Source organism: Phyllostomus hastatus, unplaced genomic scaffold (genome assembly GCF_019186645.2).
Source record: "Phyllostomus hastatus isolate PE091 unplaced genomic scaffold, TTU_PhHast_1.1 phas_contig_38, whole genome shotgun sequence".
Taxonomy (NCBI): Eukaryota; Metazoa; Chordata; class Mammalia; order Chiroptera; family Phyllostomidae; genus Phyllostomus; species Phyllostomus hastatus.
Window position 1 is genome coordinate 21,779,426 of NW_025333869.1, and position 27,470 is coordinate 21,806,895.

Consider the following 27,470-nt stretch of genomic DNA (forward strand, 5'->3'; position numbering starts at 1 on the left):
GCTGCCTAGGGCCAGAGATGGCCGCCAGCCGAGCCCCCTCCAACGCCCCCTCTCCCCGCCTCCACCTCTCCCCGCGGTCCTTCCTCTCGGAGGAGTCCGACTCGCCGCCAGCCGGTGCCGCGGCTGCTTTTCCGCGTCCCGATTTCTCCGCGGCCGGCGCCCTATCCCAGTCTGCGCCGCGGGGGAGCGCGCCGGGGCGCGGGACCCGGAAGCCCCTTTAAATTCAACCCCGCGAGGGTCCTGGCGCTCATTCTCAGCCTCGCGGGGGCGACCGGGTAGGCGCCGAGTGCGGTTCTGAGCTTCGAGCTGCACTCGGCAAAGCTGCGGCGGGGCCCTCCGTCCCGGCGCGGGTCCCCGCCGTGCGCACCTCTCCCTTCTCCGCGTTTGGGGCCGCGGGACAGAGCTGTCTGAAGCGCCAGTGGCGCCACGCAGAGAAGAGCCCTAATCATTCGGCGGAGGGGGGTGGGGGGTTGTGTGGGGCATGCCCCCCCCTTCCCGCTCTGTCACACACACACACGCTCAGACTGCAGGCCTGGGCGTGACTCCGGTCTGGTGGGTGTTTGGGCGCTCACCGTCCAGGTCCGCGGGAGCTCTGGGCCCAGAGCGCGCCTTTCCTGGGATCCCGGGACCACGGAGTCGCGTCGCCGAGCGCGCACCCCGAACTCCCCTCTCCCTTGGGTCAGGCCGCTCTGGGTTCTTCCAGCCACCGACCCTCCTCGGCGTCAAACTCTTGCAGCCTCGGGAGGCTCACTGCTGCGCAGAGGCCGCCCTCGGCCTCCAGCCTCGGTCGGTCCACCGCGCCGCTCCCGCCGCCATTTGCTCAGAGGTTGGTGACTTTGAAATTTTCCACCTCTTCCCAGGGTGCGCCTCACGGTTGCGGGGCCTTTTCCCGGGTTGCACGCAAAGCAGCCCGGGCGACCTCCGGGACGCGGCGGGGAGCTCCCAGGCCTCCGCCCTGAGAGGACTTTAGTGGAGACTCCGGCTCGGACGCCGACACCCAGAGGAGGGCAGCCTCTGGCGCCTCGGACCCTCCAGCCTGGACCCCCCGACTCCGGAAACGGGAGCCGGCGTCCAAGGAGGACTCTGGCGGGCGGTGTCCGGGGGACGCCGCAACGCTGCGCCCACTCCGGTCCAGCCGAGTGAGGCTCGGTTGGGCCTGGCTGGGCCTCAGCTCATCGGGAGCCCGGCCCGTGGAGAAGCTCGTCCCCGCCGCCGGGCTCTCAGACGGACAGCACCCCCGCTGCGAAGTGCCAGGGGAGGACGCTCGAGGAGGTCGTGCGGCCCGAGTCGCGACCACCTCGCGCCCCACGGCTTGGGACGGGAAAGCCAGGCCCTGGCTCACCCGCTCACCAGCACCCGCCGCTCACCAGCACCCGCCGCACGCCCCTGCGCTCCACACCCTCGCCCTTCTTCGCCTCGCGTCGTCAAACAGGGGTCCCGGGGCCGCCACGCCTCGGACGCCCGCGCGGGTTCCGGCGGAGATGGATCTAGAAATTCCCCAGCCCCGGGATTTCTGGGACCCGCAGGGGGACAGACTGGGCACGTTTGCGCCTTTGTGCCCACTCCTGGTATTTCATTAACAAAAATCAAAACCAAACTCCTTAAAATTTTAATGAGACCTTCTTCCTGCAGTAACTACTCAGTGGCAGCAAAATTCCAGGACTGGGGGCCCGAGGGCTGGGGGAGAATTCATCCCCCGACGTGTTGGACAGAGCTAAGTCATCCTGGGCGCAGGGTTAGAGAAGAGAGGGTGCCGGTAAGTGCTGAGGGTTGAGGCCGAGGTGCGAGCGCCCTCGGGGAACAAACGCCTCTCCCCGCCGCGCGCCCGGGTTCTCTCGGGCTTTCTCTTGAACTGCAGAGGGATCCGGGCTCACGGGTCTGCGGCCGCTGATCCCCGAGCGGAGCGCGGCCTGTCCGCCAGGCGGCGCTGCGGAGTCCCATGGAGCAGAGGAGGCCCGGAACCTAGGCCCGTGTGCAGGCCCCCTGGGTGGTCGTCCTGGGACCCGGCGCCTCCACCTTCGCTCAGCTTTGGAGCAGTGTTCCAGAGTGTCCTCCTTGTTCCTCTCCTGCTGCAAACCATGTCCTCTGAGCTTCTCCACCTGCTCTAGCTCCTACAGTTGGGTTCTTCTTGCTTTCTTTCCCTATCTGAGAGGAGTTGGCCCAGGTGTCACGACCACTCCTCAATCCTGAGAGCTCCCACCGCCACCCTGCAGGTTCTGGTAGGTCACCTTGTCTGTCATACTGAAGTGGTCCCCATTCATTCACTCTCACCCACTGATTATTTCCTAGGGCCTAACCATTTATCGAGTACTGTCCATCTCTTTACCAGCCCCTGACACAGATGGAGAACTGGAGGCCAAGTTCAGGACGCCAGTGGCAAGGCCAACAGAAGCCTTTCCCTCCATTCAGTCCCTGCCCCCATCTGTACCTCTGGTGGTGACACTGAGTGACTCTGGTGTCTTTATGTTGGGTGACTTTTAAGCTGTAAGGAAAGGTAGACGAAAAACCCTTCTAGCTGATGAACCCTGTGCGTTGGAAAAGTTGCCCAGAAAGTGAGGCCTGTCCCTGAGACGCCATCTGATGTCCTCTTATGTACATATTGGCTTAGAGTCTTCACTCACTGTGGCTAGAGGCGTAGTCGTGCTCAGAGTGACTGCAAAGCTCAGGCTGACCTCATTCTGTTATGGACTGTAACCAGGTGCACTTTCATCGCATTCAAACCTCACAACAATTCCATGAGGTCATTAGAGTCTTCATCTCAACTTTATAGATGAGGAACCTGAGGCTCAGCAAGGGAAGGACAGGAGCTTGCAGTCACACACTAATCAGAGATGGGGTTCATGCAGGGAGTCACCTTGGCTGCTCTCAGTTGAGAAGGTTTCAAACATAATAATACCTGGGAACTAAAGGTTCTGTTTTAGCTGAGAGAGAGGGTAGTGGACATGATTTTGTTATTGTTGTTCTTTAAGACTTCACTGTTATTATTATTTTACTTTTCATTATAGAGATTTCCAAACATATGCAGGTGAGGTCACCCAGAACCAGATATAGAGAAAATGGTATAATAGACCTCCTTAAACTCACCACACAGTACTTACTGCAACTGTAATTAATTCTTCATGGCTAACTGTATTTCCTCTTGACCCCCTCCAACTTGCTTCCCCCCATTATTCAGAAATGAATACAGACATCTTATCATTTTACTGCCTGAAGTGTTTGTCACTTCCAGCCGAAGTCTGAACCAATCCAGGGCTCATCCCTCCACCCTGCCTCAGTTGCAGCTTGGTGGGGTTAAGGACATTGCTCGAGTTTAGTGAGTACACAGCAGAGCTGGGATTTGAACCCATTTCTATCAGACCCAGAGCCCAAGTACTTCACCATATGCTGTGCTGGGAATCCCCCAAAGCCCCAGGGATAGGGAGCCCTCTCCACCCAGTGTGACCCCAGGGCTTGCTCAAGAGGTGTCCGGTTGTAAAAATGACTCTTGAGCCCCTGGGTGACAGCAGCACCTGATAAAGACACCCACAGCACAAAGGACATTGTGACAGTGAAAACAACTTAAAACCACATGGTACAGTAGAAAGAGTACAAGTTTGGGGACAGGTTGTTCTAAATCAAAATTTAACTCTACCACTGGCTCAACTTGAAGCCTTGGTTTTCTCATCTGTAAAATGGGGACATTGATACCAACCTAATAGTGTTATTGTGAGGCTCAAATGAAATAATATATATGAAGAATACTGTCTGCCCTGTCCTGGCTCTTAGTAAAGACAGATTTGTTTTCTTCTTTTCTTCCCAAAGTCTCATTTTATTATAACCAGTTCTCTTACTCCAGAACTAACTGTGGCCCACAGGCTCAGATTCTCACTCCACCACCTAGCCATCAGAATGTCTGTAATTATGGTTTATCCTCTGATCTGTCCCCTATTTGTCCTACCTTGTCTCACCAATCTTCACAGTTCAGATATCTGCTGGCCAGCTAGCCCCTCAACACCTTGGTTGGTAGTATTCATCATATACTCCTTCCCTGGAATGACTTCCACCCAACCTTTCCCTCAAAGCTCATCTCTTCCAGGAAGCCCTCCAGGTTTTTCCCCACCAACACTGATCTTTCCCTCACTTTGCATTCCTTTGGCACTTACTGCAAAGGCAGAGGGTAGAGGTATAAAGACAACTGGACTAGGGATGAGCACACTTAGGTTTGAGCGGTACCCCTTCATAGCTGTGTGACAATGGACAAGTCACTTACGGTCTGTGTGAAACTTGGCTCCAAAACTGATAAAGGATTTAGCATACCATAGGTGAGCAGCACATTTACTGACAATAATAGTGTTAATAAGTAGCATGTATTGCACACTTACTTTCTAGGAACTCATCTAGTCCTATTACTATTACTATCCTCATTTGGCAGGTGAGGAAATTGAGGCCTGGAGAGAAATAGCATGTCTGTGTTCCAGAGCTTATGTCCTTAATCACTGTGCCACACTGTGCTAGTCCTGTGCCTGGGATTTTGTCCTCTGCCTTCTTTTCCTAACTTCCAGCAACTCAAAACTTCTGCTTCAAATCTCAGACCAGGGCTACCTCCTCCTGAAAGCTCCCTCCCCCATCATTCCCATTGGATCCAATGCCCTTCTCTTGCTCCTGTAGCACCTGTCCCTCTCACCATCATACTCTTTTTACATTTGCCTAATGTCCTGGAATCTGAGACACTGGGAAAGAGGGACTATCTCCTATACTTATTTCTACATAGTAGATGTTCAATAAATATAGAGGAAAGGAGGAAAATGGAAGGAAAGAAGAGAGGGGGAGATAAGGGGGAAGACAGAGGGACAAAAAAACAAAAGACAGAAGGAAGGGAGATGGGAAAGAATTAGGCTCTCTCGTGCAAGATGATTCTTCCAAAGAGAGTAGGAGGAAAAGTGGTAGTGGCCTTAGAGGAACTGGAAATGTCTTTGCCCACAGCACAGAACCAGGGGCTGGGTGAGCTTCCATGCATCAGTTAGGAACTGCATTTGCTGACAATAACAGTGACCCTAAATAGTGGCTTAAAGAAGATAAATGTTCTTTTCTCTCAGTCTGGAGGTGGTCAGTTCAGGCTAAGAATGGCCTTCAACCACCAGAAACCTAGGTTTCTTATGTTTACAGCTGTGCTAGCCCAACCAAGAAGACTTCATCCTCATGTCATCTCTGATTCCAAGATTGTTGCTAGAGCTCAGGGACTGTTACCTCATTCCAAACAACAGAAAGGAGTGAAAAGAAGTAAAAGGGTCCTCTCCCTTTTGATGAGTCTTTCTGGAATCCACACACATTCTTCAGCTTATACTTTATTGGCTAGAACTGAGTCACATGACCATACTTAGCTGCAAGGGAGGCTGGGAAATGTAATGCTTAGCTGGGCAGACTGCTGCCTTAAATGAATTCAGGGTTCCATTACTCAGGGGAGTGAGATGGTTGGAAGTCGGGACAGAACATTAACAGACTCCCCTGCAAAATACAGATGAGTTCACCCAGAACTGGAGTCAGAAGAAAGCTCTCTTGTCGATGTCCTTCCAGAGGGTCACTGGATATCAATTTCTACTTCTAACCACAGATTCTTGTTGATAAAGTGGGAAGGAGTGGTACTTGATAAGCTCGCAGAAGTTGTAATTTGAGGTTAGTGGGTTTTGTTTCTCTAACATGCCTGGAGTTGTATTCTGTAATGATTTAAAGTGGGATTTGTCAAAAGTAATTTTTAGCCCTGTAAAGAACTTTGGATAGGGAACTGTTCATCTCAGCCCTGCACCCTGCACACAACACAAAGCCAGGAAGAAGGGATCATCTTTTAAAAAACAAAACAAAACAAAAAAACAATGGGGTGGAAAAGCAGAAACATTGTAAACCTACTTCCCATCCCCTTCCATGTTATTAACAAAAAAACTGAATAAAGCCTCCAACTCAAAACAGAGGCAAACTGATGCTAAATCAGCTCTGCACCAACCCTACCTTAAATAATTATAGCATAACTATGGAAACCTAAAGGAAACAAACCATGACCCAGAAGAACACAAATGGTATCACTGAATCATAGCAACACCTAAGCAAGTTTCAATCATGCCTTCATACACCTGCACAGTGGTGGCCCTCAACGCACACCTATGCTGGTTCCTGAGGGTATGGGCAGGGGGAGGGGGACTTGGAAAAGGAAGAGGAGATTCTTAGGACTGGAAGGGGTAAGGAGAAAGCAGGAACAGAGGTGAGGAAATGTAAGTGTTTTGGTTGCCCTGTTTCTAGAAGTTTCTTCAGCTTCAGGTCTCAACAAGGGGGAGACATTTCAGAGTTCTGGGCTGACCTCTTTGTGTGTCTCTCTGTGTCTCTGCCTTTTTTTTTCCATGCACTTTACAAACATCTCTCCTCCAGACCCTCCAGAGGCAATTCCTGTGGTGTAGGAATTCTACTCACTCCATTTCACTAATTCTCAAGCATTGTGTGGGTTGAGGAAAGAATGCAGAAACCACAGAAATCGACCTAGCTTGCTTGCTTTCTTTTTCTTTCTTTCTTTCTTTCTTTCTTTCTTTCTTTCTTTCTTTCTTTCTTTCTTTCTTTCTTTTTCCTTTCCTTCCTTCCTTCCTTCCTCCTAGAACTTGATAAAAGTGATGGCCCTCTTTATAGAACTCAGTACACAACTTTGGGAAAATAATTTCAAGTATTTCATGGATTGGCAGATTTTAAATCTTTGATCTTGAAGGAAACCTGAGCTTTAAATATAAAAAGAGCATGCCCTTGGGAAATGCCCCAAGGGACTCTGGTTTCCTTTCTAAAATTGTTCTGACCAAGATGACATTCCAACTACTCTGTGTGATTAACTCTAATAAATAACATTTATGTCAACCTATCACAGGCCAGTATTAACCTGTGCAACCTTCACAATAACTCTATGAAATGGGCACTATCCTTAACCCCACTTTATAGATAAAGAAACTGAGGCACAAAGACATGAAGTGGCTTACCCAAGGTCACACAGCCAGCAAGTGGCAGAGATGAGATTCTGTTATAGGCTGTTAAACTCCAGGACCATTATTTTTGTGCTTTTCACCACTGCACAGTAACCTTTATCTCTCTGCACACTGAAGCCTTTCACATATCTGACTTTCTCCCTAAATGCAGGTGTCAGGCCTAGTAGTGTGCTATTGTACAATCAGCTTATACTGGCTCCCATGAGCCAGTTATGCACATCCCTTTCCAAGATCTCATTCTGTGGCATTATACTGACAGGCCGAAATCAGCCACAGGGGAAGTATTTACACCACAGCAATTGGCAAACATGACAAGTGAAGGCTTTTCCTTCTATAGTGCTGTTTAGGGAGCATTTACCAGGATGCCTCTGGACCCACTTATTCTAGTCCCACTCAGATGGCTACAGTCTCCAGATCCAGCCACCTATGCCCTGAATCAGTGGGAAGCAAGAATCTTCCTCCCTGCCAGTGAGGAGGATTTTGATATGATTTGCTGCCCCCAGACTTAGTATGTGGGGGTATTTAGAAAGAATGTAGCTTCCTTCTTTCACCCCACCATACACAAGTCATCTTCCAGCTGCCTCAGTGCCTTCCCTCTCCTAGGACACAAGTCTGGTCATCTGGGAGTCTGGACCCTTCTTTCACACAGGTCCAGATACTCTACACCACAGCAGACTAACCAATTGAAATTATTCTGGCAGCCCACCTCATGTGGAGAGCCATTGGCTGCCTAGAAGCTTCTGTATCCTTCCCAGCTCTGTACTCCCAACACTGGACTCTTGGCTATTGATGGCAGCCAATTCTAGTTTAACTCTGCCCCTGTATGGTTAGCTACAGGCAGTGGGCCCCTCCATACTGCGCCACTAGGTACCAGCCCTACACCTTCCCTTTCACTTTTGGGAGCACCCAGCAAACAGCTCAGACAGTCGTGACAATGCACGTTCTCTGAATTTTGATTGTAGAGAAACCCCACCCCACAACTCAGATTCAAGTGGGCCAGGCCTCACATGGAACCTGCCCTGATACCCTCCCACCAAGCAGAATCTCAGGTCATGGGAAAGAAATTGGGTGATGACAATGATGATTACCATTTACTGAACAGTTTCCTTGTGCCAAGAACTTTATATTTCTTTATATCTTTTTTAATCCCTACAAGAGCTCTAGGAGATAAGTACTATGTTACTCTTATGTTATAAAAGATCTATGTTATAAACATAGAGATTCAGAGAGGTTAAGTAATATGCCTAAAGTCACACAGCTAATAAGTGTGGGCTGAAACTCAAGGCCAGAGTTATCTCACTCCAAAGTCCATACCTAAAACACCTGTGTATTTCAACTCACAGGAATTGCCCACAGAGCTGACAGAATGCCCATGGCTGCTGTGTGGGAAGGGCAGCCCCTCCTGCTCCCCTTGGGGTTCCCTGGGGAAGTCCTCAAGGTGAGAGGGAAGACAACCTTGTCCACCTGTGGCAAGACTACTGACCAGAGTTGTGAGCCTCCAGCCATGGAAAGTGAGTGTTCAACTGGTAGGCATGTAATGAGCACCTATTGCATACATAGCATTCTCTTAGGCATGGAGATAGTGGAAAGATGACCAGGACATGATGTCTGTCCTCAGATAACTTAATGTCCAGACTAGTGGGTGACACGAACAACTGTTGCCTTCATTTGGGCTATGATAGGGCTATAATCAGCGGAGGCACAGTGGATTTCCATATCATCCTAATTCCCATAGGACAATGTGGAAATTCTCCTGGACTGGCATTGGGGAGGAGACTGCACTTGATCTCAGCTTGGACGCTGAATAGGCATTTGCTGGGTAGAAAATAGGGGGGCTTGGAAACCAGGAGGAGGAACCAGTGGCATCAAAGTCATGGAGGCAGGACATCCCATGAGGGTGTTTGGTAGGGTGTGGCTGTAGCAGAGGCAGTGGATGGGAATGCTGTGGAAAGATATGGTGTCCTATTCTTTGATAAGTGATGGGGAGCCATCAGAGGTCTTAGAGCAGAAGTCTTTGATATTGGGCTATACTGCAGGAACAAAGAGACCCCCAAATACAGTGTCTTAAAGCCAATAAAAATTTCTCTTTAGTCTCTATGATCTATGGTGGGGAGGCTGCTGTCCTCTATGATGTCATTCAGGGGTCCAAGTCCCTTATGTCTTTATGCTTCTTCATCCCCTAGCACATTGTACTCATTGGTGTGATCAAATATTCCCACCCAGGGCAGGAGGAGAGATAGGAAGTCCAGGGAATGCGATATCCTTTTGAACAAGTGAGGGAGGAGTTATTTATAGTCACTTGGCCACACCAGCTGCAAGGGAGGCTGTGAAATGTAGTTTCTGCCATGTGCAAGAAAGGTGGGGAGAATAGATTTGGGGATGGAAGGCTAACCAGGAATCTGTCACATCTGGGTACCTGGCAGAAATTCCAAGGGAGATTAAGCTTTGTCCCAGAGATACAGAGTATATGTTTTTAATGGACTGAGTTTCTGATGCCTGTAGCAAGTTAGGGCTGGAGATGTAAATTGTGAGTTGTAAGCAGAGAAGAGAGAGTTGAAACCTGGGGTGTGAGTGATATGTACCCAGGGAGAGAAAATAGAAGAAATTGAACTAAGAAATTATCCTGAATCTTGGGAAAGGCATATGAGGAATATTTTGCTAATTTTATTTCCCAAAGAAGGTGGCACCAATGTATACCATTCTGTGTACCTTTCCTACACTATGAAGTTGACACACCTCCGTTGGCAGGTGGGGTCTATGTTTCTTTTTTTATTACTATAGTTTCTAAAAATATTTTATTGATTATGCTGTTATAGTCATCCCAATTTTCCCCCTTTGTCCCCCTCCACCCAGCCTGACCCCCACAGTCAATCCCCACACTGGTTTTCATGTTCATGGGTCCTTCATACATGTTCTTTGACTAATCCCTTTACTTTCCTTAAATCAGTCTCCACTTCACCCTTTCCCTCTTACTTCTGTTAGTATGTTCCATGTTTCCATGCCTCTGAGTCTATTTGCTTGTTAGTTTATTTCATTCATTAGATTCCACTTTATAAGTGAGATCATATGGTATTTGTCTTTCTTTGAATGGCTTATTTCACTTAGCATAATAGTTTCCAGTTTTACCCATGCTGTTGTAAAAGGTAAGAATCTCTTCTTTTTATTGCTGTGTAGTATTCCATTGTGTAAATGTAGGGTATAAGTTTCTTTCCCTTCAATCTGGGCAGGTCTGTGGTCAGAGATGAAGTAATCCTGCATGACTTCCAAAGTTGTGAGGACATATGATACTACCTCCTCTAGAGATGCTCACTCTTGGAACCCCATTCTGTAAGGAAAGCAAGTGACCACATAAACAGGCCACGTTTCAGTGTTCAGGTGACAGCTAAAGCTGAAGTGCCAGCCAAAGGTGGCCTCAACCAACAGCATGGAGTGACAAGCCTCAGCAGATTCCAGCCCCTGGCCTTTGGGCTGCCTCCACTGACCCTGAGTGGAACAGAGACAAGCCCTCCCCACAGAGCTCTACTCAAATTGCCAATTTAGTTATTTCTTTTTTAAAGATTTGTATTTATTTATTTTTAAAGAGTTGGGAAGAAAGGGAAAAAGAGGAGTGAAACATTGATGTGTGAAAGATACATTGACTAGTTGCCTCTTGCATGCCCCTGCCTGGGGACCTGGCCCACAACCCAGGCATGTGCCCTGATCAAGAATCGAACCAGTGACTCTTTGGTTCTCAGGTTGGTGCTCAGTCCACTGAACCACACCAGCCGGGGCCAAATTGCCAATTTATAAACAAAATAAATGTTGTTATTGTCTTAAGCCACTAAATCTGGGAGTCTTTTTCTTGTAACAATAGGTAAATGATATAGGCCATAATCCCTTTTTCCATCCTAGGAGAATACCCCAAGCCACACAGAAAAGCAGTGACTCTAGGCCAACCTTACCTGCCCCCATAACTTTCCTATCTGTCTCCTGCTTGTAACCTTCTCCAACCAGGACACATCCCTTATCTGTGTTCCTAGCCCCCAGCTCTCTGCTTTGACCAGCCTCTGGACCCTCAAGATGGCTGCTTCTCTGGTCCCCCTCAATCTGGGCCTTTGGCCTGGCTCCATAGTCCACCCCACAAAAGGGATTCCAAGTCTGCACCCCTTATCTCTCCCTTCATCCCCAGAGGCCAAAAGGGTGATCTGGTGGCAGACAGTTGGAAGTAGAGCACAGGGCTTCCGAAACCCAAGGGATGGAAAGTCTCCACATTCCCTTTAATATATTCATTTCCCCTTTGATATCTGCCTAAGGAACAAATGTCAGACTTGGAAGGATGACGGTCATAGACAAAGCTCTGTGACCAAGAGGTAGACCCAGGGAATAGGGGATGGAAGGTGATTGGAGGAACCACATCCTAGGAGGACAACAGAGCTCAGCAGGGACATGGCTTCAGGGCCAGGAGCCACCAACAAGGTGCATTGGTAGGGCAGTTGGCACAGCTGCACAGCCAGAGCATTATTGGGGCACATTGTGAAACAGTTACCACAATGAAGTTAACCAACACACTCATTTCCTCACAAAAGTACTGTGTGTGTGGTGAAAAACACTTAAGAACTACTCTGTTAGAAAATTTCAAGTATGCAATACAGTATTATTTGACTATAATCACCATGTTGCACATTAGATCCCCAGGACTTATTCATAATGTTGTATGCTTTAACCAGCATGTCCCCATTTTCCCCACTCCCCAGTCCCTGCAACCACCACTTTTTGCTTCTATGGGCTTGACTATTTTAGATTTGTTATATATGTGGTGTCATGTGTTTGTCCTTCTGTGTCTGGCTTATTTCACTAAAATAATATCCTCTAGTATCATTCATGTTGCCACAAATGGCATTATTTTTTCTTTTTGTGTGTGTTTGTGTATTATATTTTCTTTAGCCATTCATCCATCCATGAACATGCAGGTGGATTTCATTGCTTTTGGCAATGGTGAATAATGCTGCAAAACATGGGAATACAGAGACTTCCAGTCAAGATAGTGGCATAGGTAAACACAGCTCACCTCCTTGCACAACCACATTAAAATTACAACTAAAATAGAGAACAACCATCACTCAGAACTGTCAGAAATTTAGTTGAATGGAAGTCTGACAACTACAGAATTAAAGAAACTACATTCATCCAAACTGGTAGGAGGGGTGGAGACATAGAATGAGCTGGTCCCACATACATATGGGCTGGTTTGGTGCATAAAAATTTGGGAGGAATAATGTGGGAGCAAGGAGTCCCAGCCCCATACCAGGTCCCCCAACCCAGGGTTCCAGTGCCAGTAAGATCAGTTCCCATGATTTCTGGCTGCAAAAACCAGGGGTATTGAGTCAGTGGAAGAAATTTCTGGAGTCCCAAGCAGTTCTCCTTAAAGAACCCACACATAGACTTACTCAGATCCACTATCTTTAAGTTCTAACACTGGGGTAGCAACTTGAAAGGTGCCAGAGGCATACAGGGAGGAACGGAAGTGTCTGTCATCAAGGTGAGAGCTGGGGGTCAGTTTTTGCTCAAACAGAAAGGCGGGCAGAGGCCACTGTCCCTTTGTGAGCCCTCCCCACCACAGAACCACAGAGCCACAGAGTCAGCAGGCCAGTGCCATATTTGAGACTGCATTAACCTGGCTAACACTTTTTGCCCCACACTAGAGATCCCCCGGGACTCCATCCCATCCAACTTACAAGCTCGCCCAAACTGTTAACCATGACTTTTCCATATGAATGGCTGGTCTTGGCTCGTGCACCACAACATCCTAAATCCTATCAAATATGGGAGACTGTTCTGCGTGGTGTGGGCCCAGACAGGACCCACACCCAAAAATAGGTTTTCCCATGGGGAATCAGGCCTGCATTGTACCTAGACTGCTATGAGACTGGCTTTTGCTAAAAACCCTTCACCCTGAATTGAGGTAGCAAGTGCTTACTGTAACTTCCTAAAATCCATGCTAAACCTTCCAAGGACCAGTGTAACCAGTTCAACTACTTTTCCCTTTGCATTTGCAAATATCCTTCTTCTGTGATGTGATTAGCGGCATCCTCTCCTTTGTTTTCTGTAGAAGGTAACTACCTAAAGTGAACCTGTGCATAGTAAATGAAGACCATCATGTAATGTGACCAGAAAAGCAATAAAAGCTGATCAAGGCAAGGGCCAAGGCTTTTTCTCCTGGGAAAGAAGCCATGCTGTCCCTTTTCCTCCACAGGACTCGGTAGTCCATGTGAATTTCTCATGCCTAATCCACAATGTCGCAGACCCCATGATCTGGGATCTGTATCAGCTGGCACCTGCACAGGGACCCAGGGCTATGAGCCGTCATTGTGGACAACACACCAACTTGGTTGGAGTATGTGCACATCAGCCCAGAACTCAGTAGTCTGTGTGAATTTGTCCTGTCTCATCCATAACACTGCGGACCCTACGAGCTGGGGTTCACGTCAATCAAACAAGCTGGCCTAAGTAAGCCTCCTGTACCTCTTGTTAAATGGACCCAGGCCTGGCACTAGCAGCAGCCAGCCTACATTCACAGTTTGGCTTCACCTGGGAATCTCCAAGTCCAGTGCAAGTAGCAGACATCTCAGAATTCTCTACAGCTTGTGTAGGGTGGTCCTGGACAGAACACAGGTGGGGGTTGACCTTGGCTTGCACCACCTGGGAATTCCCAGAGCCTTCACACACAGTGGACAACTATAGACCATGTCAGACCACCACCACCCTGCCCATGCATGGTTGATCCTCCATGGAGAGCAGAGGTTGGTGGTCAGTGCTCACAGCCAGTCCTTGCAGTTCACTGGCCTGGGTAAATCCCTCCCATCGATCTTCCAACAGCAATCAAGGCTCAACTACAAAAAGAGGATATACTCAGCCCACATGGAGGACACACCTCAAGTACCGAGCTGGGGTGATAGGGGAGGTTGTGCCACTGAACCTTGCAGGACACCTACTATGTTAGGCCACGCTACCAAGACACAAAGTCATAGCAGCTTCTACCTAATACATAGAAACAAACACATGGAGGCTGAAAGAATGAGGAGGTAAAGAAACATGGCCCAAATGAAAGAACAGATTAAAACTCCAGAAAAAGAACTAAACAAAATGGAGATAAACAACCTATCAGATACAGAGTTCCAAACACTGGTTATAAGGATGTTCAAAGAATGCAGTGAGGACCTCAACAGCATAAAAAAGATCCAGTCAGAAACAAAGGATACACTAATTGAAATAAAGAACAATTTATAGGGAAACAATAGTAGAGTAGATAAAGCCGAGAATCAAATCAATGATTTGGAACATAAGGAAGCAAAAAACAACCAACCAAACAAGAAGAAAAAATAATCCAAAAAACCAAGGATAGTGTAAGCAGCCTCTGGGACAACTTCAAGACATTAGCATTCACATCATAGGGGTACCAGAAGGAGAAGAGAAAAAGCAAGAAGTTGAAAATCTACTTGAAAACATAATGAAAGAAAACTTTCCTAATTTGGTGACGGAAATAGACATGCAAGTCCAGGAAGCAAAGAGAGTCCAAACAAGATGGATGCAAAGAGTTCTACTCCAAGACACATCATAATTAAAATGTCAAGGGTTAAAGATAAAGATAGAATCTAAATGCAGCAAAAGAAAAGCAGGTTCCTACAGGAGCATCCCCATGAAGACTGTCAGCTGATTTCTCAAAAGAAACTTTGCAGGCTAGAAGGGATTGGCAAGAGATATTCAAAGTCATGAAAAGTAGGGACCTACAGCCAAGATTGCTCTACCCAGTGAAGATATCATTTAGAATTGAAGGGCAGATAAAGCGCTTCCCAGACAAGATAAAACTAAAGGAGTTCATCATCACCAAACTGTTATTATATGAAATGTTAAAGGGACTTAATTAAGAAAAGGAAGATCAAAATTATGAAACATAAAATGGCAATAAATACGTATCTCTCAATAATTGAACCTAAAAAACAAACTAAGCAAATGAGAAGAACAGAGACAGGATACAAAGAGCATTTTGATGGTTGCCAGATGAGAGGGAGTGTTGGGCAATGAGGGGAGAGGTGAGGGAAATGAGAAGTACAAATAGGTAGTCGCAGAATAACCATGGGGATGTAAGGTACAGTATAGGAAATGGAGTAGCCAAAGAACTTATACACACAACCCATGGACATGAACAATGGTGTGGATGGCCTGAGAGACTGGGGGGTTTAGGTGGAGTGGGACAAACGGGGAAAAATTGGGACAACTATAATAGTAAAATCAATAAAAACTAATTTAAAAAAAACTTGGGAGTGCAGATATCTTTTAGAGATACTGATTTCATTTCCTCTGGAAACATACCCTGAAGTAGGATTACTGGATCATATGGCAATTCTATTTTTAGTTGTTTTGGTTTGGGGGCTTTTTGGTTTTTGTTTTTTTGTGGGTTTTTGTTTTTTTTTTTTTAGGAACTTCCGTACTGTTTTTCATAATGGCTACAGCAACTTACATTCCCAGAAAGAGTGTATAAGGATATTTTTTTCTCCACATCCTTGTCAACACTTTTTATCTCATCTTTCTGATAATAGCCATTTAACAACTGTGAGATGATATCTCACTGTGACTTTGATTTACATTTCCCTAATAGTGATGTTGTGAACTTTTCATGTACCTGTTGGACATTTGTTTATTATTATTTATTTTTAATCCTCACCTAGGATATGTTTATTAATTTTAGAGAAAGAAAGAGAGACACACACATTGATCAGTTGCCTTCCATATACACTCCCACCAGGGATCGAACCTGTAGTCTAAGTATGTGCCCTGAACAGGAATCAAACATGCAGCTTTTTGGTGTATAAGATGACACTCCAACCAACTGACCCACCTGTTGGACATTTATATGTCTTCTTCGAAAAAAATGTCTATTCAGATCCTTTGCCCATTTTTAAACGGGTAATTTATTTTTTCACTATTAAACTGAATGATTTCCTTATATATTTTTGGATATTAACACCTTATTTGATATATAATTTGAAATATTTTCTTTAATTATTTTTAGTTTTATTAATTTTATTTTATTTTAAGTAGAATTTATTGATTACGCTATTACAGTTTTCCCCTTTTTCCACCTTTACCCCCTCTGACTGCTACCCCACCTCCCTCCAGCAATCCCCCGTTTAGCTCATGTCCATGAGTCGTGAATGTAAGTTCTTTGACTTCTCCATTTCCCATACAATTCTTAATATCCCCGTCTATTTTGTTCCCACCAATCATGCTTCCTGATCCCTGCACCATTTCCCCCATTTTTCCCCTTCAGCCTCCCAGCTGATAACCCTCCAAATGATTCTCATATATATGATTCTGTGTTTGCTTAGTTTGTTTTTACTTTTAAAATTCAGTTGTTGATAGTTGTGATTTTGTTGCCTTTTTAATGTTCATGGTTTTTTATCTTCTTTTTCTTAAGTAAGTTCCTTTAACATTTCATGTAATAACGGTCTGGTGATGATGAACTACTTTAGCTTTACCTTGTCTGGGAGCACTTTATCTGCCCTTCCATTCTAAATGATAGTTTTGCTGGATAGAGTAATCTTGGATATAGGTCCTCGCTTTTCATCACTTTGAGTACTTTTTGCCAGTCCCTTCTTGCCTGCAAGGTTTCTTTTGAGAAATCAGCCAACGGTTTTATGGGAACTCCTTTGTAGGTAACTGTTTTTCTCTTGCAGCTTTTGAGTCTCTCTTTATCCTTAACCTTTCCCATTTTAATTATGTGTTTTGGTGTGGTCCTCTTTGGGTCCAAGGTGTTTGGGACTCTCTTTGCTTCCTGGACTTGTATGTCTATTTCCATTGCCAAATTAGGGACGTTTTCTCTCATTATTTTTTCAAATAAGTTTTCCATTTCTTGCTCTTCCTCTTCTCCCTCTGGCACCTCTGTGATTCAGATTTTGGTACCTTTAAAGTTGTCCCAGAGGTTCATAAGCCTATCCTTGTGTTTTTGAATACTTTTTTCTCCTGCTGTTCTGATTGAATGCTTCTCCCTTCTTTGTGTTCCAAGTCATTGATTTGATTTTTGGCTTCATCCTCTCCTCTGTTGGTTCCCTGTATATTTTTTTATTTCACATAGTGTAACCTTCACTTCCTCCCTTATGTTTTTTGCCATATTCACTGAGTACTTTGAGCATCCTGATCACCAGTGTTTTGAACTCTGCATCTGATAGGTTGCTTCGCTCCATTTTGTTGAGTTCTTTTTCTGGGGTTTTGTTCTGTTCTTTCATTTGGGCCATATTTCTTTGTCTCCTCAATTCAATAGCCTGTCTGTGTTTTATTTTGTTTTTAAATATATTTCATTGATTGTACTATTACAGTTGTCCCATTTTCCCCCTTCAGTCCCCTCTGCCCTGCATACCCCCTCCCACGCACATTTTACCCCTTTAGTTCATGTCCATGAATCATACATATATCTTCTTTGGCTTCTACTTTTCCTTATACTATTCTTACTCTCCCCCTTTCTATTTTCTACCTACCATCTATGCTACTTATTCTCTGTACCTTTTCTCCCTCTCTCCACCTCCCACTCTCCTGTTGCTAACCCTCCATGTGATCTCCATTTCTGTGGTTTTGTTCCTATTCTGGTTGTTTGCTTAGTTTGTTTTTGTTTTAGGTATGGTTGTTAATAACTGTGAGTTTGCTGTCATTTTACTGTTCATATTTTTTATCTTCTTTTTCTTAGATAAATCCCTTTAACATTTCATATAATAAGGGCTTGGTGGTGATGTACTCCTTTAACTTGACCTTATTTGAGAAGCACTTCATCTGCCCTTCTGTTCTGAATGAAAGCTTTGCTGGATAGAGCAATCTTGGATGTAGGTCCTTGCCTTTCATGACTTGGAATACTTCTTTCCAGCCCCTTCTTGCCTGTGAGGTTTCTTTTGAGAAATTAGCTGTCTGATGGGAACTCCTTTGTAGGTAACTGTCTCCTTTTCTCTTGCTGCTTCTAGGATTCTCTCCTTCATTTTAATCTTGGGCAATGTAATTCTGATGTGCCTTGGTGTGTTCCTCCTTGGGTCCAACTTCTTTGGGACTCTCTGAGCTTCCTGGACTTCCTGGAAGTCTATTTCCTTTGCCAGATTGGGGAAGTTCTCCTTTATTATTTGTTCAAATAATTTTTCCACTTGTTGCTCTTCCTCTTCTCCTTCTGGCACCCCTATAATTCAGATGTTGGAATGTTTGAAGATGTCCTGGAGGTTCCTAAGCCTCTCCTCATTTTTTTTGCATTCTTGTTTCTTCATTCTTTTCTGGTTGGATATTTCTTTCTTCCTTCTAGTCCACACCATTGATTTGAGTTCCAGTTTCCTTCCCTTCACTAATGATTCCCTGTACATTTTCCTTTATTTCACTTAGCATAGCCTTCATTTTTTCATCTAATTTGTGACCAAATTCAACCAATTCTGTGAGCATACTGATTACCAGTGTTTTGAACTGTGCATCTGATAGGTTGGCTATCTCCTTGTTACTTATTTGTATTTTTTCTGGAGCTTTGATCTGTTCTTTCATTTGGGCCATTTTTTGTTGTTGTTGTTCTGGACATGCCCGTTACATAGTGAGGGGTGGAGCCTTAGGTATTCACCTGGGCAGGGTAACCCACATCACTGTGTTGTGATGCTGTTTGTGGGGAGGGGGTCTAAGAGGGAACAATGGCACTTGCTCCACTCTCTGCCGGATTTCAGTCACTTCCCCCACTTCCCACAAGCAAATTGGGCTCTTTTGGTGCTGATTCCCATATGGGTGGGTTTGTGTACATTCTAGAACCCTGTGGGTCTCTCCGATGAATTCACTTGTGAGGCTGGGAGTTTCTCCCACTGCCTCAACCCCCACAGGTGTTTTCAATCAGTGATTTGAGGCTTTATTTTCCTACACTGGCGCCCTGGGTTGCACAGTCCATCCTGCTCCCCAGTTGTTCCTCCCGGTTTATCTGCGAGTGCATGTGGGACCACCCAGTCCACAATCTGCCACCTCGCTAAGTCTGCCAGCCACCGCTTTGCCACAAGTCCTCTCTGCCCAGCTACCTGTCTCCACCCCTCCTATGGGTCTGGATAAATGTGTCTTCTTTAACTCCTTGGTTGTCGGACTTCCATACAGTTCAATTGTCTGTCAGCTCTGGTTGTTTTTTGTTTTTAAATTGTTGTCCTTCTTTTGGTTGTATGAGGAGGCACAGTGTGTCTACCTACACCTCCATCTTGGCCATAAGTCTTTCCTCTCTGTGTTTTTTTTTTCTGTGTATTAGGTAGAGCTTCTTTGACTCCTTGTCTTAGAAGAGGAACCTGCAAATTGTATGGGGCAGAGTTTTAGGTACTCACCAGGGTGGGGCAACCCACATCACTGCTTTGTGGCTCTGTGTGGGGGGAGGACTCTGAGAGGGTACAATGCCACTGCCTGGCTTATGGAGGTTTGCTGGGCACTCACTCATTTCCAGTCACTTTACCCACTTCCCATATATGACTGTGCCCTGCTAGCTGCCGCCCTGGTGGTGAAACCAGGGTAGATGGGTTTGCCTATGTTCTAAGTCCATCTGAGCTCTTTAAGCAGTGATAATCCAGCAGTTTATTCCACTGCCCCAACCTCCACTGGGTTTTTACAACCAGAGGTAGTGGGGATTTACCTTCCCGGCAGTGGAACTGGGCTGTGCCATCTGGCCTGGGGCTGGGATTGCTCACTCCCAAGGTATCCCTCCCAATTTTTATACACAACACGTGAATATATGACTGTCCATTCCACTGCTGCCTCTCTGTGCCACACCACCTCTCCACCCATCTCCACAATTCTGCCCCTCCTACCCATCTAGATGAATATGGCTTCTTTAAATCCTTGGTTGTTGGACTTCCATACAGCTCGATTTTCTGATGGTTCTGGGTGTTATTTGTTTTGAGATCTGGTTGTAATTCTATCTATGGTTACACAAGAAGGCAAAGTGTGTCTACCTATTCCTCCATCTTGAGTGGAAGTTGATTTTCTTCAATTCTATAGGTTGCATTTTCACTTTTTTGATTGCTTCTTTTGCTGTAGAAAGCTTTTTAGTTTGATGCAATTCCACTTGTCTATTTTTGTTCTTGTTGCCTGTGCTTTTGGTGCCCTATCCAAAAAAAATCATTGCCAAAGCCAATGTCAAGGAGCTTTTTCTTATGTTTTCTTCAAACAATTTTACTTCATCAGATCGTGCATTTAAATCTTTAGTTAATTTTTGTGTATGTTATAAGATAAGGGTGTATTGATTTTTTTGGAATTAATGCCTATGACTTGCATCAAACTCTACACATCCTGGGACTGTGGTAAAAGGACCTTCCTTCATCTATGCACCCTGAGAGTTCAATACTAGGACCAATGACTGCCCATGTGAGGGTCTGGCCACTGATCAAATAGCTGGCATGCTTATTGACAGATCAACTAAGTACCCAACAGGTTGCCAGGTCAATGTTTGATGAACAGACCAGCAGCCTGGCTGGCTAAGGAGTGGGTTTGCATCTAAGTATCTTTAAACCCACCAATGTCTAGCACAGCACCTGGCCCAGAGTAGGTGTACAATAAATGGCTGCCATATTAGTCACATGGCCTATGTATCATGGAGAGAGGCTGAGAAATGTAGACTTTATTTTACTAAAATCAATTACAAATCAGCATTCTAGTACAGGAAAAATGGGAGAATGGAGACTGGAGACCACTAGTGGTCTTTGCTATAAGGACACAGTGATGAATGAGTTCTGGTTAAGAGATGCAGACACTTGCCACACCTCAAGTTCAGAGGTGAAAATACATGAGCTTGGAATTTTTGAGTTGCCTCATCTTCAGAACTTTCAGAGGGCAACAAATTCTCTCCTCTACCCATTGGTGACCTAGGGAGATGCTGAGCTGTGAAGCAGAGAAAGGCCACCTTTAACCTTTAAAATCATTGCTTTCTATTTTCATAGGCCTGGCCTTGAGGGGCTAGAGGCTTACATCTTCTCATCACAAAAATCTTACTACAGCTCCCATTTAAAACCTGACCTCAGTGCTCCTGATTACTGTTGACCCTAAATTCTCTGTTAGACAGGACTGATTCAGTGTCAAAGGCTTCAATTCAGGAATAAGAACCAAAAGTCTTAAAAATTCTCCCTCCTTATGCCTCTAATAAAATGGCTTCACCTTGCACCAAAGAGAAATCTCAGCATATAGGTACTGTAATATAATCTTTGCCCCATTGCCTGAGTTCAAATTTCAATTCTGTCACTGGCTGCCTTTGTGACTTTGGGCACATCACTTAATCTTCCCCTGAATCTCAGTTTCATTATCTATAACAGGGGATCGGGATAATAATACTAGCCTCACAGGATTGTGTCAGTGGTGAGAACAGGACCAGGCAGGTGGTAAAAAATCAGAAGTGTTATTAGCAATGTAGACAGCCTTTGGGGGACTGGGTGAAAAAAGTAGAGATTAAGTGAAATGTGTATATGACACATAGACACGGACAACAGCATGGTGATAGCAGAGAAAAGGGGGTTGAGAGCAGGGGAAGTAGCCAAAGGGAAGACAAATGAGGACGGAAGGAGACTTGACTTTGGATAGTGAGCACTTGAGACAGTATGCAGTGATGTTTTATTGAGTTGTATACTTGAAACCTGTATGGTTTTATTAACCCAGACCTTTCCAATAAATTCAATTTTAAAAAAGGTAAGAAAAATAGACAAAGTCATTTCAGGACTTTGTTTCCAGCCTGCCCCCCCCCACCACCATTTGTGAGGGGTAAAGAGCCCCGTCTTTCCCCCACATACAGAGTAGAGAACCCCCCTGCCAGCTCAGTCTGGCTCAGAGTTGGCGTGGAGTGAACAGACCTGGGGTTTACACATCTCCCTTTTGACCCAAGTGCCAGGTGCTCTCCTCTCTTTCCTCCACTTCAGCCACATTTCATCCAGAGGTACTGAGGAGGCCAGTGCTGTGGTAGGGTGTGTGGTGCCCACCCCATCCCATTCCACTTTGAAGAAGCATGACAGGGTTGAGGACCTTACACACGGGTCTCCTACCTACCTTGCATTCAGATTGCCCCTGTCCCAGAGCACAAGATAATAGGGTGAAAATAAAATTTGCTTCCAAGCTTCCCTCTGGTTTCTTGAGTGTCACTTTTCTGCATATTTATGGTAATCATCCCTGCAACAAAAACAGTGACTTCACTGTCTAAATAATACGGTAATTTGTTACAGCTAATTACTCAAGGACTTTGTTAATCTCAATTAAAAGATCCAAGAGGATTCCTGCCCCATCTCATTCCAGTGTTCCTGAAGATTCCCTTAATGTATTCTGGATCACATATTAGTGGGGAGCCAAGAATGGTCCTTGCTGGGCAGAACTGCTAAAATCCATCCCAGCAACGTGAAGCAGTGATTTATTGTGACATGGAATGTGGGACATTTCCCCAGCTTTTGTGATTGTGGTAATGAAGCTGTAAACCAAATAGCATGAAATGAGGCAAGGCCTTACAATTTAATCAGCTCGTAAACAGATCTACTGCATCAAGCAAATGACATTATTATCCATCCGAAGTAAATCATGCTAATCTCGGGAGATAAAATCAACATCGTTAATGGTCACATGTCATATTCATCAACACTAAACCATCCCCTTTGACAGATTAATCCTAACTACAGCTCCCAGGATGTATGGTAATAGGGCTTGTAGCATGCATTTCACTCTGTGCCAGGCTAACCAGCACTCTTAGGCTGCTATTACAAATAATTTTTTTATTGATTTACATATTTTAAAATGCATTTAAGGTGAGGCACCATTAAAAACCCTGTCACCCACCCGTATTTCTTTCCTACATTCCCAGACTTTATTAATAGGAACAGGAAGACAAACACAGTAAGCTTTATAAATACTTTGTTTAGGGCGCTGTTTGGGGTAATTAAGATTGGTACTGGGTATTTTGTTGGTGGGGAGGGACAGGTGAGGAACAAAGGGGGTGATGGGAAGAAGGGACCCTCTTGTGGTTCAGGGATAAAAGGAAATGGCAGCATCCTTTTTACTTTGTTTTCCCCAAAGATACCAGGAGGAAGGGGAGCAGATTCTCCCCCAAATCTGGTAGCCGAGCCTTCCTTCCCTCTCCCCTTGCCCCTTGCATCCCACCTCCACCCCATCAACTCAGCCTCATGGTACTGCATCTGTGCTTGCATTTCAGTCATTGTATCCTGTCTGCTGACTTCAACACCAAATGTGTTTATTTATCATGAGGCTGACCTAGGATGAATGCTCCTGGAAAAGTGTCCACTATTCAAAATGTCACTTCCCCTCAACAGGCTGTGCATTATATTGACAGGCATACTTTCAGAGGCCCCTGAATGACAAGGATGGATGGAGGGCTGCCACAGCAGCCGGCACTGCCACCCCAGCTGAGAGAGTGGGTGGGTGAGTGAGTAGGTGGGCGAATGAGTGAGGAGATGGGTGCCCAAGTTATGTACACCCTCCCCCAGGAACAGAGCAGCAATGGGAGCAGGGCTATGACAGTAGATGTAACATGGAGACTTGTAGGGCCTCATTTCTCAGTGACAAGCAGCTAGCAAGCCACCTTATCCTTCCAGTGGGCACATTTGAGGGGCCTCTTGCCCACAGATAGAGCCAGTAGTGGGTGGAGGGTTGGAAAAAGGGTGTCATGTTATCCTTCTGAATGAAGAGGATGGGGCCCCAAGGACCACCACTTTGGGCTGTGCAGACCTTGCATTGTGTGATGGTGTTCCCAGCAATTACTCAATTCAGTGCAGCAACCAGAAATCACCATTGAACTGTGCCCATGTCAACCTGGATAGAAACCCAGGAAGCAGATGTATTTGGGAGGAAAATGTGCTAGAATCAAGCTATTACACTCAATTGGAGCATTTCTCTTTATTCACTAAAAAGACCCCACCTTGGCTTAAGTGGACTAAGACTCAGATATTTCCAGATTCCCCAAAGCAAACTTCAGATAGCCCTCTTCCTGACATGATTTATTTCACAGGAAGGGTGTTTGATATCTACAATAGGAGCCTAAAAAATCTCCCCAGCCCAGGTCTGTTTTGTAAAATTGCTTCTATCGATTAGACCAATTAATGAAATGCGGCAGTGTAAATTAACTTCAGGATTTAGGGGGCACCAAGTTCAAGTGGTTGGAACCCACTAGGCTTTAGGAGTCTCTAAAGATCTCGTGTCAGGGGATTCCCAGGATTTTGACTAAGGTTGCCTGCTCTGCTCACTGGGGACCTGGAAGGCCAAGGAAAAAGGTCTTTCCACAGAGCTGCTTGTCAGAGTGGTATGGTTTTGGGCAGTGGTCCGTAAACTTCAGCATGAGTTAAAATCTCCTGGGGGTTGTTAAAACACGGAATCCTGACCTCCACCCCCAGAGTTTCTTATTCAGTGGGTTTGAGGTGAGGCCAGAGAATTTGCAATTCTAACAAGTACTCAGGTGCTACTGATATTGTCGGTCCCAGGCCACACTTTGGAAACCAGGGTTTGGGGACAGGAATACCTATGTCAGGGAGGGGCAGAGGCAGGCAGGGAGGGAGGTGTGGGTGAAGGGCATTAGGCTCCGGAGTACAGGATACATGCCCAGAATTTCGTCATGGCAGGAATCTGGGACCAGAAGCAGGGAGTGAGGTCAGGACTGGGACTTCCACATCTCTGAGGGCTTTCCTGTGGTGGTTGTTGTTGTTGTTGTTGCTGCTGCTGCTGCTTCTCTTGTCTCACTGGGGACCTGGAAAATCAATTTTAGTTTGCAAAACAAACAAAATTTGTTTTACAAAACTGTTTCCAATTTATCTGTGAGGAATGGCTAACTGACTTCCTTTTCCTTCTAGGCTGTCATGGCTATGGAGATGATGCAGACCTCATGGACCGGCAGCCTACAGGACTTGTGAGGGTTTCGTGTGGATATGTCTACTCTTGAGGATGCCCAAGCCCTTCTCAAGTTTTCATACTAACCTGACTGCACCCATGAGTAGCCAGACTGTGCCTCAGGCCACCCCCAGGGAAGGGCTTTCCTATTCTAAGTTTCTGTGACTCTGAGAATGCAAGTGAACAAAATGAGGCTGAAAAACCGGGGTTCAGATCCCCATAACTCAAGACTGAAAGCAGCAAGGGTCCTGGGAGCCAGATATGGCTGGATTCTAGCCCAGCCCAACTCTGATTTTCTGTGTTTCCTGCAGTCTATCCCTTTCCCTCTCTGGACTTCCCCTCTTTGGCCTCTCCTGTGAAGAGGGAATATAGCACTACATTTTCTCCAAAAGTCCTTCCATTTCTGATAGGGGTGAGGTTGTGCCCATGTTTCCCAAAGAGAACTCTGTGCAACCCTTCTTCTCCTTGAAAAATGGGTTTTGTGGTTAGGTAAGTTTGGAAACATTTTCAAAACATAAGCCTTCTCTTGCAGTTATAATTCATATTCACAAATTAAAGGCTCTTAAGAGTACTGAAGTCAGGAAACCTGTTTAACTTTATTTAACCCAGCATTTTCCAAACTTATTTGACTGTAGAACCACATAACTTTTTTCCACTTAATATCTATTGGTGCTGGGGTTCTACAGAGCACACTTTGGGAATCACTGGCTAATGCCAAGGGCTGAGGCAAGAGGCAGATGAATATGTCAGCACCCGATGTTGCCTTTCCTCTGCACCCCAAGGTGTGGGCCACTTGCCCTCTTCTCTCTGTACCTTAGTTCGTTGGCCCATTCAGAAAACATTGACTGAGTATCTGCCACATGCCAGGGACTGAGCTGGTCACTCAGCTCATACTAGATAGATAGCTCCTGCCCTCATAAAGCTCCCTGGCTGGGGTGGCAGGGGAGAGCCTAGGTACTGCCTTGGCCTGAAAGAGCATGTTAAAGATTCTTTTGTCCCTTCTGTTCCATGGGCTGACATCAATTTGCCATTGGTGTCATTAGTAGATTCACTCTGTTCAGTCTCACCTGCCTATAAAGCACACAAATATGTTCATTCATTCATTTAACAAGAATGAATATTGAGCTGATTCAGCTTCTCAAAGTGGAAGCCCTGAGTTCCCTAGTGCCTCACCAGGGCATTTCCCAACCCCCTCAGCACCACCAACCCCGGATCCTCCCCCATGTCCCTATTTTTTTATCTCGAGAGTGACACATTCTCTCTGATCATTATTTTTTCTTTCTCTGGGTCCTTTTCCCTAAGCCTTTGAAAGTAAAAGCTAGGACAAGCCATTGTTTCTCTTTCTGCTGTCCCATCTCTCCCCTTGAAGTATGCAGCACAGACCAGCCTGGGGGGTGGGGGAAAAAGAGAAAGAAATACCTAGAATTGTTAAAAAATCATTAACAGTTCAAACATATTATATTACCATAAAACAACAGCAATTTTTAAATATGCTTTTTACAAAAGCACACCAGCCTATGGATTGTACTACAAGCCCCTTCTGTGATGAGCATCATGGTTCTGTGAGGCCAGAATGTTGAGGTCACGATCATTCATTCAGCCCTGACTGGTGTAGCTATCTGTCAGGTGTCATCCTGCCAAGTGAAACATTGCCGGTTTGAATCCTGGTCAGGGAATATGACTGAGTTGTGAGTTCAGTCCCCAGTCAGGGTGCATATGAGAGGCAACCAATCAATAATTCTCACTCACATTGATGTTTCTCTCCCTTTCTCTCTCCTTCCCTTCCCCTCTCTCTAAAATAAACAAGTAAATATTTTTTAAAAGATTATTTATTCATTCATGTGCCAGAATAGACAACCCAATTGTCTCCTTAAGAAAAATTCATGTCTTGTTTGCAGATTCTGGTGCCCTACAGAGGGAAGGTAGTCATTTATTTGGATAAATCTTGATCAGGCTTCTTAATTTTCAAAAAAAGGCAGTCAACCTGACAGTCCCCAGGTTGGTTTAAATTTTTTAAATTATTATTGTTATTATTATTATGAAAGTAATGCCTACTTATTATAAAAGTTACAAAAACAATTCATTTAGAAAGTTGTCTGCTATAAGCTTACCTCTCCAAGATAACTACTTTTAGACATTGGTTATGCATTTATCCAGATTTTCCCTTCATGTCTTACTTTTTCAGTAATACTGACCTGCTTCATGCTTCATAACAAAACTGCATTGTTTTCTTGATTAACTCTTTAAAAATTATTTTCAAAATCTAAAAGCAGTACAAAATTATAGTAAGGAGGGCTCAGATGAACTATGAAATTCTATCTCCCATTGTTCAACACTGTCACCAATTTCTTATGTAACCTTCCAGAAATTTTCTGTGTTATTTTATTATTTCACTTGTAATCCAAGCATGATCATACAATGTCTACTGTTCTGCAACTTGCTTTTTTTACCTAACAACGTCTTATACAACTTTTCCTAACAGCACGTATTGTCCCTCTTGTTCCTGTTGGTGACTGCATGACATTCCACTGTACAGATGTGCTATAATTTCTACATCTTGGTCCAATTCTCAGCCACATGTAACACCTGCATTCTACTTTGCAA

The 27,470-nt window shown here is 45.3% G+C and overlaps 1 protein-coding gene across 1 annotated transcript; it reads left to right on the forward strand.

The window, feature by feature from the left end:
- Positions 1 to 481: 481 nt before the first annotated feature.
- On the forward strand, positions 482 to 26,646 carry LOC123821157 (translation initiation factor IF-2-like). The gene is made up of 3 exons (XM_045842437.1): positions 482 to 826; positions 971 to 1,756; positions 24,830 to 26,646. The coding sequence occupies exons 1-3, from the start codon at positions 482 to 484 to the stop codon at positions 24,887 to 24,889; spliced, it is 1,191 nt and encodes a 396-aa protein (XP_045698393.1). The 3' UTR covers positions 24,890 to 26,646.
- The last annotated feature ends 824 nt before the right edge of the window (positions 26,647 to 27,470 follow it).